At 46.2% G+C, this 18,284-nt stretch overlaps 1 protein-coding gene, 1 long non-coding RNA gene and 1 pseudogene across 2 annotated transcripts; all 3 read right to left on the bottom strand.

Annotated features, from left to right (window-relative positions):
- Positions 1 to 7,348: 7,348 nt before the first annotated feature.
- Positions 7,349 to 10,000, bottom strand: LOC109753295 (UPF0481 protein At3g47200-like; annotated as a pseudogene).
- Positions 10,001 to 10,446: 446 nt separating this feature from the next.
- Positions 10,447 to 13,360, bottom strand: LOC109753293 (uncharacterized protein At4g15545). Its single transcript, XM_020312204.4, has 9 exons — positions 12,937 to 13,360; positions 12,792 to 12,860; positions 11,859 to 11,912; positions 11,675 to 11,750; positions 11,513 to 11,581; positions 11,172 to 11,414; positions 11,045 to 11,087; positions 10,888 to 10,966; positions 10,447 to 10,784 (listed from the first exon to the last, which is right to left on the bottom strand). The coding sequence occupies exons 1-9, from the start codon at positions 13,204 to 13,206 to the stop codon at positions 10,692 to 10,694; spliced, it is 996 nt and encodes a 331-aa protein (XP_020167793.1). The 5' UTR covers positions 13,207 to 13,360; the 3' UTR covers positions 10,447 to 10,691.
- Positions 13,361 to 13,895: 535 nt separating this feature from the next.
- On the bottom strand, positions 13,896 to 16,897 carry LOC109753296 (uncharacterized). Its single transcript, XR_006670543.2, has 5 exons — positions 16,792 to 16,897; positions 15,869 to 16,642; positions 15,288 to 15,746; positions 14,874 to 15,161; positions 13,896 to 14,792 (listed from the first exon to the last, which is right to left on the bottom strand). It is a non-coding gene; the product is annotated as an uncharacterized lncRNA (long non-coding RNA).
- Between the last annotated feature and the right edge of the window lie 1,387 nt (positions 16,898 to 18,284).

Genomic DNA, 18,284 nt, shown 5'->3' with positions numbered 1-18,284 from the left:
GTGGCGCCGGGAGCCGCGACATGGCGGCGCGCCACACCTTGCAGACAGCGGCGAGGCGCACGCGGTCGTGCGGGGAGGCAAGCCTGAGGCGGACCATGCCGAGGAGGTCGTCGGGGAGGTCGGACCACTGCGGCGATGACCACGATTGGGCGCTTCCGTCGGTTGTCGACATATCGTATGTCTCCGTCGGTTACGAGAGTGGCAAGCAGAAGTCGCAGTAGAAGCCAGACTACCTGCCATATATATCTGCCTGGTCTCGATCGTGTCCCTGTCCGAGTCTACCTAATATACTGTATCTTCTTTAAAAAAACTACTATCATATAGTATATCTCAGACTCGGCTTCGGTTGGTAGGTTCACCAATGGACGCCCGGCGTCCAAACCCCGACTCTACAAGCAGGATTCCATCCATCAACACTGTACAGAACAATGGTGCCAGAACAATGGTGCCTCACAGGAAACCCATACAACGCAAGACAAGAACAGAGATACTCTGAGTGCATTCCTCATCATGTTGTAAAGTGCATGAACTGAGCCAGCACAAATTATGGTCCTTCAACTTACTATTGGTAAATCGAAAAGCAGTCAGCATTACTTGCAAGTTGCAACGCCGGCCTTTACAAATCGGTCAATCGCAGATACCGCTCTACTGCTCAGTAAAAGCATCGCCCGCAGAAGAAAGGGTTGAAGTGATTTTTTTTTGCCACTACAAGAACTGGTATAGTAGGTTTTAACTGGAAATGCGTGGGGGCACGTGAGTGTGCGGGCACTCACCTGCCAAGTCCTGCCGGCCCGCTCGTTTTGCCTCGCGATTCGTGCAATAGTTTAATCCCGCACGAGAGCACGGTAAAAAAGAATATCACTCAAACAGTTTTAGGCCTCTTTTGGTTCATAGGATAGGTTTATCATAGGAATAGGAATTTTGTAGGAAATGAGATGACATGTATCTCAAATCCTATGAATAGGAATAGGAAACGAGATGTCATTTGGTTGACACCAAAGGAATTTTTCCATTGAGTTTAGGCTCATTTTTATTTTCCTATGAAATGTGGAGGATAGGAACCAATCCTATGTAGGAATAGGAATCCATTCCTATAAACCAAAGGGCTCTAAAGGAAAAAATCCTATAAGAATCGTATCCTCTAGAATTCCTATGAAATTCCTTCAAACCAAAGGAGGCCTTAAGTTTCAACGAGTAAACTTCAGTTTTTGCATCCAAAACTGCCAAGTTTCAACCAATTTCATAGATATAATTTCAAGCAATTTTTCTGTCGGTCTTGGACACAAAATAATTTATTTTTATAGGTCGCTCGAACTAAGTTTCAACATTGAAACTTAACCTTTATTTAAATTCATCAAAATATATTTAAAATGGATCTTATTTGAAATCGCTGGTCATGAGGAACACGACAATGAAAACAGAATTTAATTTAGAATTTTTGTTTAAAAGATATAAACTTTCAAAATCGAAAGCCAAAATAAAAAGCAGGGACCAGTGACATACGTGCCACAAATTCTCTCCCAGGTTTTAACGACAATCAATGTATATCTAGGACATTATCTGAAACACAACTATTTCTACCATGCAATACCAATTTTTTTAAGGTAGTCAATCAGTCAAATAATGGCGTGTTCTGCCAATCTTGTGTCAGCGAGAGCATACACAATTTTTTTTAATTCAAGGCTTCAAGCTATTATTTTGAACTTCGGGAACTTTATTAAATCAAAACACAGTTACATCATCCACCAGCCACCTTACAATTGATGTCGGCGGCTCATCAAACCACATAGACGGTGGTGTAGAGCTCGCTAGCCTAGCTAGTTCATGAGAGACAACATTTTCCTCCCTTCGCAGTGAACGAAAGAAACCGAAGTATACCGTATCGATGAAACATTGCAATTAGCATAGATAGCAGCAACTCATGTCGAAGAAAACCCCCCATCATGCATCGTATCAATCACCTCCATACAATCTGATTCGACAATCAGGTTCTCGATCCCAAGCTGTTGCGCTAGAAGAAGTCCACGCCTGGGCGCATAGGCCTCTGCCATTGTTGCATTCGCTACATGCTCGATGTAGTCATTTGAAGCAGCAATAAAACTACCCTTGTCATCCCCAAGAATTGAAGTGACGGCACCTTGAAGATCTTCTGAGCGAAATGTTGCGTCAACATTGAGCAATGACACATCCCTCAGCAGGCTTCGCCTATCTACCTCTCCCAGTACATGTGTTCTTTAGCCATGACTTCCAATAGTTGGTTGTTAGAGCACCGATTGACATAACTATTATTATACCACTGTTTTGGAGCAGGAACTGACTGAAGGAGCCAATAGCTGGAGCGGGTTGTATCTACCGCATCGAAGACGGCAGGTCTCGACAGCATGGCGCGGTGGAGTCTCAACGTTGAACGCGGGTTGATGGACACGTGCAGGTTGGTGGCACTGTCTAACGTCGTGGTGACGCCGACAACAGTTGGGCCTGACAAAGTCAATGTGTTGAACACTCTTGGAGATGAGAAAGGTGAAAGATGACGACGGCAGATCCAGAGTGTGCGCATGCGGTGCGCTCTGCAGGAGGGCCAGACCAGGTAATGCTCTCGGCCCGATGAGGGGCAGCTAAGTGAGACCACCGAATTAGGTAGTGCGTTTTCATGCTATTCGGGCACACTATCAAGATTGTAGGTGTTGCGACTTTGTTTACCAGATAGGTGGCTTCGAGTTGATCCATGTACTCATGTTGTCAGACTCTGTTAAATATTAATAAAAAAATGTTTTATGTGTTGATGCAGAGGCCGAGGTTATCCTCCTTTTCGAAAAAACCTACAAGTAAGAACAATTGCTTCGCCAAAAGCCCTAGACGTCCGTGGCTTTTTTAGATAAATGACATCGTCCTCAACAGGTGCCAGTCCTTGTATCAAATGCTTCATCACATGTGCGTGCCCAAGCATTAACACTCTTTAGGATCATCGGATAACTATTATCAAGGAATAACATAAACTGACTCAAAATTAACGTCTTGTATATGCTCTCTCAGAGTGGGCATTTCAAGGAAAAAGGGTGAAGAAAAAGTGGTTTCGACGTTTGCAAGGTGAGCACGAACTTGATTTGCTTTTTTTAGGGAAAACTTGATTTACTTTCATTGGTTTATGGTGATGTTCGTGAATATTTTGTGGGGTCAATATATTGGAAAAATCATTTTTTTGTAGTATGTGAGCTTAGTTGGATGCAAATGAACGTCTGAAACTACCGAAGACTTAAAATATGTATCTACCACATTATTTACAAGATATTTGTGTAGTGATTAATCGTAAAATTAAATTGTAGCAAGGCAGATCGAATCAGGATTTTCTAATGACTCCCCTACCTACCGAGCAGAATACGCTCTTCATGCACCATTTGTGACAGATGATGCATATGGGCATTTTTCCAGTAAATTCTCATATCAATTGCAAATACAAACATTAATGACTCCCATGAACAGGGTGTATTTTTTATAGTATGTGTTAGCTACAGTGAGAGAGCATATTAACTCCCTATCATCAAATCGGGAGCGCCGTCAAAGACCGACCACGTGTGAGAGCATGCTAGGAGCGTGGGTCATTATCGTGGAGCATTGTGGGGGGGGGGGGGGGGGGGGGGGGGATAAGGCTGGTCACAATGGGGAGGAACTTAGGAGTAACATCACACACTCCAATACAACTTTGCTTATGTGGCATATATTTAATGAAGAGAGAGGTGCTTGTAATAAATACATCGTTGCATGACACTACATAGTCTAGGAAAGTGTGTAACTAGCTAAGTTACCGGAACATCACACACTCCAAGAAACAATGAGTCTATAACCTAATAAATACATCGTTGCATGACACTACATAGATGTTCCTACCCACTATGGAGGTAGTAACATAGTCTAGGGAAGTGTGTAAGTTGCTAGCTTATGTTCTTGCCCATTGTGACCAGCCTAAGCGCTTTCTCTCTCACACACACATGCATGTAATGTAGGCCCCACCTATGTGGCATTTTTCTACGTGAAGTTTCCCCAAAAAATAGAAGTTCAAAATTTCCCTAAGTTCTTGATCTTTTCAAAGTTTTTTTTTTATTTATAAAAATTGAAACTTGAGTTTTCATTTTTCTTGAAAAGTTTAAATTGAACTCCAGTTTTTTTATAATTTTAAAAGTACATTCTTAAGGATTGAATCTTGAAAGTAAGTACTGAATTTTTTGGAAGTTTGAAATCCTCAAAGTTTGTGTTGAATTTTCTGAAATTTTAAATCCCAAAGGTCGGGTCACGATTTTCTGAAAGTCACACATGGATTTCCAAAAGTTTCTAAAATGGGAAAGTACCAAAAAAAGTTTGACCAATGTTGGACTTCCCCAAAAGGGAAAAGAACTGGTGCAGGGTGGTTAATCCCATATAAAAGGCACACATTTAGATGATTGATACCTCTTTAATCAAACTTCCAATTTTGTATATTTTTATGTATTTGAATTCCTAGCGATAAGACCTTTGAAAAAGACTGATCTTGGATATTTAACAAGTTTAGATTTCATAGATTCAATCGTAATTCAAATTAGCATAAAAACTTTTTTATGTGGCATCTCCGCATCCTCCGTTCGAGTTCAAGTTGCTTCTATGACATCTCTCATCCTCGACACATATCATGGTGTTGAAGAGCTCTCAATTTGCAAATTTAGTGTAGCCTTTTACCTTCTGATTTGTCATGGATGTGTCATAGTAAGAAGGAAAGGGCACAGAGCTCCATGGGGAAGAAAGAAAGAAAGAGGGCAATGGGGATTGATTGGTGTTTATTATTAATACTATTAGAAATTTTTACAAATGCTCAGGGTAGTGGTGCGGTGAATAGTTGTGTTAAATTTTGGTGGTGGGGTATGTTTGTTCCTTTTGATACTACAATTCTGATGCTGTGTAGTTTTTTGAGGTATGTCACACACACACACACGCACGCACGCACGCACGCGCGTGCGCGCGCGCACACACACACATGCAATACTTCCACAATGTTTTTATTTTATCGATTTAAATTGTTTGTCGCTCTATATCAATATTTCCTATACTCTTTTGGAGGAGAATTCCAAACAACGGAAGAAGGTCCTGCTCTTTTTAGCAAGATCTTTTTCAAATTAGTTATCTTCAAATATCCCTGAAATCTAAGCAGCTCAAAGGTACTTTTTTTGTACTCCAACAATTTTTTTTGTACTCCGAGACCCACTTGAGCCGGCAACGACGTTTTGGCGTTATTGGCGGCGCGACTGATTCCGTGGGATCCATGGATCCATATACGCACCTTCGAGACATCGCCAATATGCCAAATAACACCTTTCTTGAGTAACTCCAATCCATAGTCAATTGCTTGCCATGTCGAGGAGAGTTCCCTGTGAAAACAGTGCCCACTAAGAACCCATTAAGGAAATATTTCGCTTTAAGCACCTGGGCGCATAGACTCTGAGGGTTCCTAATCAATCTCCAGGCCTGCTTAGCAAGCAAAGCTTGGTTAAACAGTTTCATGTCTCTGAACCCCATACCAGCAAGAGATTTAGGCTGCGGCATGATATCCCAAGCCACCCAATGTGTATGTCTGCGCCCTTGATACGCACCCCGCAGGAAATCCTGTATCATCTTCGTGAGGTCCTCGCATAGGCCGTTGGGTAGCTTGAATATACCCATAAGATAAGTTGGGAGGCATAGGCCACCGCTTTCACAAGCACCTCCTTACCTCCTGATGAGCAATCCCCCCATTGCACAAGTCTTTTGAGCATATTTGCTTGCACATCTTGGAACTTGCCTCAGTGCATTCTCCCCTCCGGTGTTGGGAGTCCAAGATATTTGGGCTCAAACTCAATTTGCGAGACTTGCAAAACAGCCTTTACCTCATCATGGGTCTCAATGGGGCAAGATTTGCCAAACATGAGTGAGCACTTGTCAAAATTTATCAACTGGCCCATACCTTGCGCACATGTGTTGATGACCTGCTGCATCCGGGAAGCCTGTACTGTGTTTGCTTTGAAGAAAAGTAGGGTGTCATCGAAAAGCATGTGTGATATACTCGGAGCTCCGTGACACAACTTAAGGGGGTGATATTATTGTTGGTTATTTCCTTTTGCAATAGTGCCGAGAGCCCGTCAGCAACAAACAGGAACAAGAATGACGAGAGTGGGCTGCCTTGACGCAGCTCTCGCGTCGGGGTGAACGAATCTAGCAAGGTTCCATTTAATTTGACCGAGTAACTCACCGAGGATACACGCGACATGATCCAACCGATCCACCGGTGAGTGAAACCTAAGCCCTTCATCGCCTTTTCCAAGAAGCCCCAATCGATGCGATCACAGGCCTTCGACAAATCAATCTTACAAGCACAAAAGTTCTTCCTGGGATTATTATTCTGCTCAATGAAGTGAAAGCATTCAAACGCCACAAGTGCATTATCCGTGATTAACCTACTAGGCACAAATGCACTTTGGTTCACTGAAATGATGTCACTGAGAATTGGCATCAATCTGTTTGCAAGGCATTTTTCAATCACCTTATGTAGCACCATACACAGACTGATAGGGGGGAATTCCTTGAGAGTAGCCGGCTGATCCACCTTGGAATTAAGACAATGGCAGTGTGACTAACATTAGCCGGCATACAACCAGATGCAAAAAATGCTGCACCGCAGGCACCACTTTCTCCTTCAATAATCCCCAATTGAATTGGTAAAACTTGGCCGGGAAACCATCCATGCCTGGCACCTCGAGCGGCCCTATCTGAAACAAAGCATCGGATATCTCCTTCTCAAAGAACTCTCAACATAATTCGTCATTCATCATTGTCACTTTTTTCTCGGATAGTTGCACTATCTCTTCCGGGTTGAAACTATAGGATCACAAATGATAAGGTCCTGAAAATGCCGGGTTGCCATGGCTTTTAGTTTCGTCAGAGATGTAACCCACGTACCATTCTCATCCTTGAGCTTGGTGATTTTATTTTTCTTAGCCTGCCACATAACTTTTTATGAAAGAACTTCGTATTGCGGTCACCCTCACGAAGCCAAGTAATACGTGACCACTGTAGCCATAGCATTGCTTCTTTGTACAACAATTCATTCAGCTCATCATTTACCTTACGGACTTCATTCTTGTCAGCACCGCGACTAAGCAACCGGTTCAGTTCAGCGCATGATGCAAACCTAGGGTTTGATTAATTATTGATGAGCTATGAGTGCAACCACACTCCTAAACATTCAACTACAAGTAGGTTGTCAATTTGATGCATATTTTGTGGGATAGTGGCTGATTGTCCCAATTAACGTGACAACATGCATGTCCAAACGTGAGATGGAGTGGGCAATGGGTGTGATTGCATTATGAGTTCACAATTACTTACGAAAAGACATTCCTTCACGCGCAACTTACATCGAAAAGAGAAGGCACAGTCGAGCATAAAGGTGGTGCTTTTATCTTGATACATATCTAAGGGTCTAAGGCCAGACTGCAGGCTCAGCTTTGTTGGAAAGTTTAGAAAAAGGGATACGAGGTATATATATCCATTGCTGCTCGATCGAATACTAAAAGCACGCCATGATCCAGGAATTAATTAACAAAGTTGTAGATCACGTTGCTCGTCGGTCTAGTTTAATTTTTTTTTTCAAATGCAATGAGCTGTGGTCATCATCAGGCATAACGTTGCTCGGTTAGTTTAGGACCTCATGTATATGCTTTGGCACATAAGCACATGGTTGTTGTTGGTAGTGCTCAATGGCAGAGCCACCTCAGTAAGCTCACCACCACCGCGGCCTCCTCGAAGGTGCCATATTCATGCGGTCATACCCCCAATCCTCCACGCCCTACAGACCGGACCTCCTCTCATGCACCCCACGTGACGGAAGCAAGCAAGGGGCGGCGACACGATCGCCGGAGGAACCGTGCCCTGCTCACCTACCATCTCCCTCCGGCTACACCCAAATTCAGATCGGTTTCAGGTTTCATCATCATAGGCCACCCAGCGACTCCCTCTCGGCCCGCTCCCACGCTAGTGTCGTGCAAAAAATAGTGAAGGCGAATGAGCTACTTTTTTGTCGTTGCGGTTCTTCTAATCCAACAAGTCGCGACGAACGGCACCTATGTCGATTTCAATCACAAACTCATACTGTTTTTTTTTTAACAAGAACATCCAGCTCCTGGTGCTTAGGGTTGGTAGAATTGACAATTTATGTTGCGAGTCGCATATGTTTTATTACATATTTCACTTTTAGTCTGACACTGGCCGCCCCTTGGTTGCTTGTCACGCTCCGCCACTGTAGTGCTAACTCCCACTCATGACGAACACTTACGAGTAAGCCGTGTACTCCTTTCATCTCATAATACTAGGCCTCCACATTTTGTGCCGTTTTGGCAAACTTCTGATTAAAATTACTCAATTTGTGTAATTTATTTGAACAACGCCACAAGTGTGTGGTAAATTTTACCAGCAACTATCATACATCCAGTAAATACTTACTTACTCCTAAGAGACTTACTTACTTACTTACTCCTAAGAGACTTGATTGCCTCGAGCAAACCGACAAATGCGCCAACGACGGTCAGCACGGTGATGATAGTCTTCATGTTCTTGTAGCCAAACCTGTACACCATGGTGCGCACCGGCCTATGGACCCTGTAGTTCTCGATGTCCAGCATGGTGCGGAGGTAGCATCTCCCGGGCCGCAGGTGCTTCTCGAGGCTGATGAAGAGGCGGAGCGCGTCCTCGTTGGTCAGCCCCGCTCCCCCCTGCAAGATGTGATTCGTGCGCAGCTCCTGCACGTCCTCCACGCGGTCCGTCACCATGCCCAGCAGGCAGAGGTACGAGCACACGGTGGACCGCTCCTCGCCGGCCTCGGAGAAGTCCGGCGTCGTGCACAGCTCCAGCGCCGCCATGTTGACGAGGAACCCGGCGTTCGCGTCGTCCAGGGACAGCGGCGCCAGGAAGAGCTCGCCAGAGAGCAGCCCCTTCCTGACGCCCATCTCCTTCAGCTCCGCCCCCGTCTTGGTGGCCGTCAGCTGAATGCCCATCTCCGCGAGCTCCACGGCGCTCACGGAGATGGACACCTTCTCGGCCTTCTCGGATAGGCCGCGGGAGGACTCGGACGAGAGCTTGGTTCCGGTTCCGACGATGTAGTACCGTAGGAGGCCGAGCAGGTGCGGCGGCGTGTAGCTGCTGTCCCAAGCAGGAGGTTTCTCGTCGAGGGCCTGCCGGGCCTGCAGGGAGCCTTTCACGCGTCCGACGAGCTTCGGCAGGTCCAGGCCGGGCGCGGGCGCGAAGCTCATGAGCGTCTCGACCACCACCCACGGGAGCTGGTTCTCGAGCAGCACGACGTCGGAGAAGATGCGGTCGGAGTCGGAGCTGAAGGCGCTCCTCAGCGCCGGGTCTACTGCCATCCCCTCGTCCTCGTCGTCGCCGCCGTACGTGGACGCGTACAGCAGGTACTGCAGCAGGAAGCAGCCGTCGAAGAACATCATGGGCTTGAAGTCGTCGTCACTCGTCAGCGAGACCCCGCACCCTTTCCTCGTCGTCACTCGTCGGCGACGGCGCAGACCGCGGAGTACACCTCCTCGACGGAGCGGCCCGAGGCCCTGACGAAGTGCCAGGAGGCCACGTGCTTGGTGCTCTCCATCTGAAGGACGGCGTGGCTCCAGCCGTGGTGGTAGGGGCCGATGGAGACGGTCCTGGGCGCGGCGTAGCGCTCAGCGAGGTCCACCATGCTCGCCGGGAACAGGTGGATCTTCGTCTCCGTCCTGCCGAGCTTGTCCTCGAACTCCCGCGCTGCTTGCTCGAACGCTTCCACCGGACCGCTCCACTCGTACTGATGGTGATGGTCGGTGGTGCTCTCGACCATGGCCAGCTGCTGCTGCTGCTGCCGTCCGCTGGAGCTGACGGCCAGATCACCGTGGCTAGCAGCAGGAGCAGCGACTGTCATCTCCAGAGGGAGGCCAGGAACCCATGCAGTAGCTGCTGGCTCCATGGCCGCCCCCCCCCCCCCCCCCCCCCCCCCCCCCCCTTCCAGTAATCGGCCACGGCCAGCTGATACTCCCAAGGTACTTGCTGCATGTCAGCAACCTAAGGGAACTACTGGAAACTAACAAACACAAATGGCCTAACCACCAGAGAATGAAGGGAGAAGAACAGGAGTTGAGAAGCAAAGACTGCAACAGTTATCCTCCAGCGGAAGATGTCGCCCCTCTTTTATAGACCAAAAATAACAGATCTATTCATGGATCATAATAAGCGGATTGCATAATGTATAGAGGAAACCTTTCGACTTTTTCAACGTGCAATGCAACACAACCTGGAGGAACCTCTTCAACTTTTGATCCATGATTAACATAGTATTAGGCTTTTATAATGTCATGATGATGTGCACGCCTTAACGAATCTGCAGGCTGAGTGTGCAGTAGGAAAGACAGGAGGTGCTGAAAACAAGCTTCAATTTACAAGTCAATTACACAGGCCAATATATCTGACAGTCTCAACTCTCACTTGTTACAGAAAAAAAAAACTTTCACTTGTTGAATTGCATGCATGACCATATCCATTTACATCATGTCATTCAGGATAACCGCGCCGAAACTACAATGGCCTATGCACAGATTTCTAAGGATACGATCTTGAAACCAGCTTGTTCAAAAGAAGAAATACGGCAGCATATGACAGGTTCACGATTGGTTGCGATTAAGCATATTCTGGAAAGAAATGTATAGATCTTTGTGCTCTGTTCCAAAAATCTCCTCTGCTTTCGATAGGGTGTCCTGTAGAAATTGGTCAAGTACAAAACATCACATCACATGATTTTTGTGGATACTAATGATTTAATGAACTGAGAGGTTATAAAATACTGGTGAACCGCGCTACCTCTCGCGATTGTTTCTGCGCATTAAATTCCTTGATATTTGCCAAGAATGCTCCAAATTGCTCATAAGAAAGTCGCGTCCTGGTATGTGTGGCCACAAGTGTTATAGGGTGAACAAACTATAAATTACTGAAAAGAGTCAACAGCATAGTGACCAACCGTGCTTGTCGGAAGAATTCCTTTCCATCTATACGAGGTCGCCCTAGAAATATCAAAAGAACAAACATGTTCAGGAACTATCCCAAATGAATATAGCGACTCCCATTGATAATCCGCTGTGTGGAACCTGTAAATGAGCGGCGTTGAGGAGAGACGGGGGCTGAATACTGATGACTTGATCCATTCCATGATGAAAATGCTGATTGGTCTTCAGAACGAGATCTTGTAGGCGACGTTGGACCAGAATAGAACTTCGGAGTGGATGGACCAGTTGAATATGCTAATGGGGAACCACCAGAGGATGAAATAATTGGTGTTGAACCAGGAGTTATCCTGGGGGCTACATATGGTGTGATTGAGAACTGGTATCCTGTGAATACTTCAATAGTAAGTAACTGACGGTCGAAAAATAACATGTAATATTTGTTATGATTTAGTTGTTCAACAGTAGGAGTTAACTAATGACACCTTGGGCTGATTCAGTGATCGTGGATCTGCTTGAAGTATTTGAAGAGGTGTGGCTGCTTGAGACTTCATCTGTCAATTAAAATATGAAATATGAAATCAAGGAAAAGACACAAACTTTGGCTCAACAGAAGAAGTTTTCGAACTTTTGAGGTTGAGCAACACCTTTCCAGGAAGGACTTCGAGCGGTCCCACTATTTTCTGCATCTACATCACGATCTTCGCCTGTTTCTGACAATTGCTGTGAAGTTTTGCAGGTAACATTACTTGTCACCAATCAAGACCAGCACAACCGAAACTAGAAATATCTGAGTAAGTGGGAAAGAACATATTGATTGATAATACTCACCAATAAATTATCTTCACTCAGAGATTTCATCAACTGCTTCTTAAATGCCTCTAACTGCGAAGAACAAAAGTTCTTCAGTAATTTGTCAACTAGCAAGCAAAAAAAAATCATGTTGATGTTGATTTGGATAACTAGAGTTATGATCAAGTTAACGGTAATTAGCATTCCCTTGTAAGCTCATACCAAGCATTGAGATGAATGGAGACAAGAGTTACAAATTTGTGTAACCGACAGTAAAGCATTCATCAGTCACAGATCTTGTTTTAATTCTTTTGAACCAATCACCACAAATCTGGTTTAGTAGCTTAGCCTTCTAAATTTCTTTTTTCAAAATTATCAAGCCGTCACAGGGTTCACTATGAGCACAACAAAGTCAAGTTAGTCTACCAGCCACATCACCTCATCGCTTAATGGCCCATTTTTCGTTGAAGCCCCTATACAAGTAAAACTGTACCGAATTGTTTGCAACAATGAAATTGACAGAACTAACAGGACTTGCAATCAGGATTTCGTAGTCCAGCCTAAGCTGATTGAAGCTGTCAAATTTCCATTATGCAACCTTGATAAGTCAAACAAAATCTGTAACACTAGAACTCACAGAAATTAGTGGAAGTACAGTCAGCAGTGAAAGACAAATTCCATCCAATTTGATGAAATGCGGAGTGTTCAACTCCACCTTCGCCAATGGGGAACAATCATGGGCATTGGAAGCCACATCACAACCATAAACAGGCAAATTAAACTAACATGACACGGCTTTAGTCTAGGTTTGTACTAAATAGACACTATAAGTCTAAAAATCCACACTTCTAATCAAAATTAACAGGTTCCACAAACAAATACACTCTAAGAATGAAACATGCTAGTGAGAAATCAGAGAAATCCCACCAAGATCGGAGCTAAAAGATATATACAAAAAATGGGAAATCGCACCTTTGCCAAGTTCCTCGACAGCTTCTTGGCCGTCAGGGCGAGCGTGTCCCTCTCCTTCACCAGCTTCGCCTGCAATCAAGCACGACAGGCTAAGCACAAATCTGAATTTCACGGGCGACAAACGTGTCCGGCGACAGGAGCGCACGTTCTCGTCGAGCGCGGCGAGGAGGCGGGCGTCAGAGTCGGCGAGGCGGGCGCGGAGGTCGGCGTCGCCGCGGTCGCGGTCGGCGAGGTCCCGGCGGAGGCGCGCGACGTCGGCCTCGAGGCGGGAGACGCGGGACGCGATGGCCATGGAGGTGATCTTGCGCGCGACGTCCAGCTGCTCGTACGGGTCGGTGGGGATCACGGCCAGGATCTCGTCGGGCAGGTGGAAGTCCACCCCCGTGGCGGCCCCCGCGGCCTCCTGCCTCGCCATCGCTGCCTCTGCCGTCGCCGGGTGCGGACGGGCAACGCCGGCGCTCCTGGAGGAGGTGGCGGCTGCGGCGGTCGTCGCCGGCGCCGGGGAGGGACAGGACTGGAAATTTTCTAACGATGCATTCTTTCCTTCTAATTTTTTTGTAGGAGTATATTTGTTTTTGGGATGTGATGTGGATTGGCAGCTGTATACTGTTGGAGCTCCAACTCATTTTTCCATGCTGCTCTCTCTAAAATAACACGGTTTTCATCGAAAATTTGTTTCTGAGTCCGGACTCAGCTGATCCTGAAATCCAGACCGATGACCGGCGTGTGGATCCGTGCGCTTACCTGTATTTCCCGTCCGTATATCGTGATAATTTGTCCATGCCAGAGGCGCATTCATTGCGACGCATGGGCGTACTGTGGTCGCGGATCAGCTCGACGTTGGATGGCTCGGCTGTGTTTCTGAGCCGTGCTGTTCCTTCGTCCCACAAACGGCGTCCACGTCACACGCCATAAATGCCTACCCACCATCGCCAGCTCGCCACCCAGCTCTCATAGCCAGCCATTTCCGGGAAACAAATCAACCTTCTTCTCCCTGGTTAGCCATCCCCATCTCCGCCGCCAATAGAGTACCATTTCGGTACATAATCTCATGATTTTATCATATGTATGCAAAACAACATTTTCGGAAGGGTGATCCAACACATTATTCATATAAAACTTTGTCATGTTCAAGCGCTGCAAACAAAACGATATTTAAGCAAATTTGCTAATCGAACAGAGTTCAAACAACTATAGAAATATCAGTTGCTATCAGATACATCATGAAACACGCCCCTGCAGATTGAGGTAGAAGCGTGGAGCAGTGCTCAACTGAAACACACTAGAAAATCCCCAGATTAAACAACAACACGCATTACAAACTGAAAATTCATAGATCAGTTCTCATCAACACCCAGTGGCCTCTTGCATGTATCTCGTTGATGGCCTTCTATCCCGCAGTTCTTGCATTTCCTAGGTTTCCCCGAGTTTTTTTGGCACAACCCCTCTCTCTGGCACGTGGTCTTTTCATGACCTTCGCGACGACAAATGCTGCAGAATCTGGTTTACTTAGACCTTCATAAGGTGCCTTCCCCCTGTTGTTTGTTGGCCTTCCGGCCCCCCTATGCTTGTTTGGAGCTCCAAGCCCTGGAGGGCATTCACACTAACAGATTGCCCACCACTATGGGACTGGTCAGCACCATCGTCTCCTTCAACAAAAGCAATCTCGACGTTTCCTTGCAGTCTTCCACCTACCGTTCCATCCAAACGGTCCTCAAATGCCGACCCATCCCTCTTCTCTGCCAATGGTGCTCCACTCACTAGCAGAGCTTCGAGACCAGCATACATGTGATCAAAAGATGCAGCACTTGCATCGCCCATCCGCATGACTTCCATGGCTTTAAGGTATAGCTTTGCGCTTCTACATGTGAATGACAAGTTTGCTGAATTGTCTTTCTGGTACTGAACCAAGTGCTTCGGAGGTATATCTCTTGCGTCTTTTGTCCACCGCTCGACAATATGGTGCTTAGAGATTTCCTCTAGATGAAGTATATCCATGAGCTATGCCATACAGAAGCGTTAGCATTTCAGATTTTTCAGATTGCTTGCATTTAAGATATAAAAATGTAAATGCCAGCATACCCTCAAGACATGGCTGCACAACATCCCAGTGTGCTCAAACTGGCCACACTCGCAAGTGAATATTGATTGGTCTCGTTTATGGTCACCTCGTACTCAACCCTGCTCCATTTTTCTCTTTTTGTTGCATTGTTGTGAGCTGTTATATATTTCCTGAACCTCTCCACTTCAGTGACATTGTATGCCATCCCTTCAATTAGGAGGCGGCCAAATTCCTCAAACATATTCCTAGTGTAGATTTTGCTTGTGTGCCACTCTATTGCAAAGGTTGGTTCTCCTTACGGCTCCGCCCTGCCATATTTTTATTTAGCACCATCCAAATAAGTGTATTAGGCAACCGGAACAAGTCCTATGTAAGAAATGTAGATGAAGCTTCCACAAATGTAATCAACAAGACTTTACAAAACAAATACTTACAATCATTGTCCTCTTTTCCTCGTAGCTTTCCTCACCCTCGCGGTCAAATTGCAACCTCATGTACTGCCTACGAAAACATGCATTGGGCTAGCAAGAGGCATGTACATCTCTTCAACACATGGTTTGCACTCTCAGTGCGTTGGGTGCTCGTTATTTTTGCGCAAAACACACCCTTGAAGTACGGTTGTGCCCACTTTTTCCTGGTTTCATATATTTGGGTCATGTACGTGTGCTTCCTCAGATTACATTTATCCAACAACAAGCCCCAAGCCGCCTCAAACTCATCTTGAGTTAGCATGTGGTTCACAACCTTTTGAAATTCAGCCTGGAAGTCGCTCTTCTTCGTGTATAGCAGTCCCAAGGTTTCCTTCGCTTTCTTCAGAACATGCCACCTGCACCACCGGTGAACAGTAGCTGGATAAATCTTACTGATCGACATCTCCATAGCCCTGCATTGGTCTGCAAACAAAACAGCACTATTTAGACCCAAAAAATTTGTAGCAATTAATTATTTTTGCCTTATACAAGTGCATTTAAAAGTTAGGCAGGTAGGCTTTTAAAACTTCGGCCATTAACCTGACCTGTGAGTATTCTTTTTGGGGCACGGCCTCCCATCATCCGCGAAAATCCATTGAAAACTTTCTTCTTGTTCATCCCGCATCAACACCCCTGCCAGAATAATGATCTGAAAATGGTTGTTAACTCTGACAATAACCCAAACGGCATGTCATAAAGGTTTATCCTGTATGTAGTGTCGAATGTGACCACATCACCAAATAACTTGTATTGCATTTTGCTGCTCCCATTAGCCCACATGAGACTTTTAACCTTGATGGACTTGTCAGTCAAAACCACATAGGTGAAGGCAGGGTCAGTAGAACGGATGTCAGCAAACAACTCCAGCGTCTTCCTTACATCATCCACAGCTTGTTCACGACTAATCTTTCCACAAATATTACTAAGAGTCCTTTTCATGAATGGCACCTTCTCAACGCAACCAAAAAAGCTACCAATTATAATATAGACTTCCCCAGGTTCACAATGTTTTCTCTCTGCTGCTTTAACAAATCCTTGGTGTAAACGTCAATGTGCTAATGAGAAGTCCAGTGCACCTTCTCTCCCATGGTTCACAACCAGGGGCCTCTGGATTTGCTTTGTTGGTCAACTGGGCCGACCTCGTCGGAGATGCATCACGCCAACGGCGCAAACCTTCACCCGCTCCACCTGTGGCATTGTCTCCCACCTTCTGACCGATCCCAGGCCCAACATTTCTGGCCCCGTTCTCTAGCAGGACGAGGAGGGGAATCGGATCTGGCTGTTCAAGGCTTTCATCAAACTCCTCTCTCAATGGGAACCTGAAAAAACCACGGCAATCACCAGCACAAAAGGGCAGTTCGTCAGGGCACTACTGCGTCTGTTGTAGCTTAGCTCACCAAATCCCTATAACAATTTCATATATCTGTACAGACTAACATGTCGACCGCATCAAGCAGGAACTCCATACCCGTAGCTTCCATCCCCTGCTTGTCGACGGCGAAGAACTAGCGTCGCCGCAAGCACCCGATGCAGTCGTCGCTATCGGCGTTTTCTCCCAAACCGGGTGGCGGCGAGGGTTTCCAGAATGAACTAGGCCAAGGGAGGGGCAGCCCTTTCTCGCCCTCACACGAGCACGTGTGGTGGCCCGCCGCCCGACAGACGGCTCAGATGTCGTGTACCGTCCTGGGCCCATTATCTGATCCATGGCCCGCCTAAAATGGTGACGTCCTGGTCCACGGCCCAGTGCGCGCTCGTGCGCCGTCCGTTCCGCAGCTACGCTTTGGCCCCACGTCTTTGGCACTATTTCGTACTGTATTCAGTTGTATGCCTGATTTACTGCCGCTCGCACCTGCCACGCCAGCTGGATTTGTTCCCATCCCGAGCCTGAAACGGACGTGCGCGATTTCAGGTGCAGCTGAGCACGGGAGCCAAATCGCCGTTCTCGGTTCTCATGTGTTGCTTTGTCTTGGCTTTCTTTTCTTTTGCCCATTTTTTTCCTATAATTTTTGTATTCACGCTACTTTCTAAAAAGGATTAATGAACTTTTTTTCTTTGTCTTTTTGGTCTTCTGTTAGTGGCATACTTCCAGTCGCACCCACAAGATAAACAAGGGTTGGTGGAAAGGCTCATACGAAAATGATAAGGTCAAGATCCCAACAAAAAACTCTTTGATTTTATAAAACTAGCATATTCTGTTGCGGTGGTTTTCCTCGTGGTAGCGAAACCTAGTCGCCACCATTAGGAGAGCCGCTCCTTCCCGCGCCATCTTCCGGCGGCTCTCCTTCGCTGGCGACCTTCTGGTCGTCGATGATGAGGGGAGACGCCGGATCCCGCCTGTGTGGGTCATTCTTTTCCGTTTTGTTAGAGTTTGTGTCATACTGACGAGACGGCGGCAACTCCCTGAAGATGGAATAAAGGTCTCCCCGCCTAGCCCCCGTTCCGGCGGTGCGTTTAACTTCGTTGGTCGGCGTGTGGAGGTGTATCTCCGGCAGATCCATCTTCGGTGGATTTGCTCGGATCTCGTTGATATTCGTCTACGTTCTTGTGTCTTTGGTTTGATCCTTTCGATCTACGTTATTCTTCATCGGCGACGATTGTTGTTCTGGTGCGCTGTTCCTATAGGGTCTTAGCACGATGACTTCCCGACTGTCTACTACAACAAGTTGTGCCCGACTCCGGTGATAGAGGGGCGATGATAGTGGCGTGCCTTCGGCTTGCTTCAGTGCTTGTAGTCTTCGCTAGGTGGTTTATGAATCTGGATATATTTTTTATTATTTTTGGTTTTTGTTGTATTGCCAGTCTGCCATGATTCCAGTCTGCCATGATTGAAGATGAATAGATCGAAAATGTTCTCACAAAAATCCCAAGCAAAAAAAGTGTAATACTCCAGTAAATTATACTGAATGATTTGATTTATCTGATTGATGTCCATAGGTATTTGGAAAGCTCTTGCATAGCCCA

Source organism: Aegilops tauschii, chromosome 2, assembly GCF_002575655.3.
Source record: "Aegilops tauschii subsp. strangulata cultivar AL8/78 chromosome 2, Aet v6.0, whole genome shotgun sequence".
In the NCBI taxonomy this organism is placed as follows: Eukaryota; Viridiplantae; Streptophyta; class Magnoliopsida; order Poales; family Poaceae; genus Aegilops; species Aegilops tauschii.
This window is presented reverse-complemented; position numbering and strand designations above follow the sequence as displayed.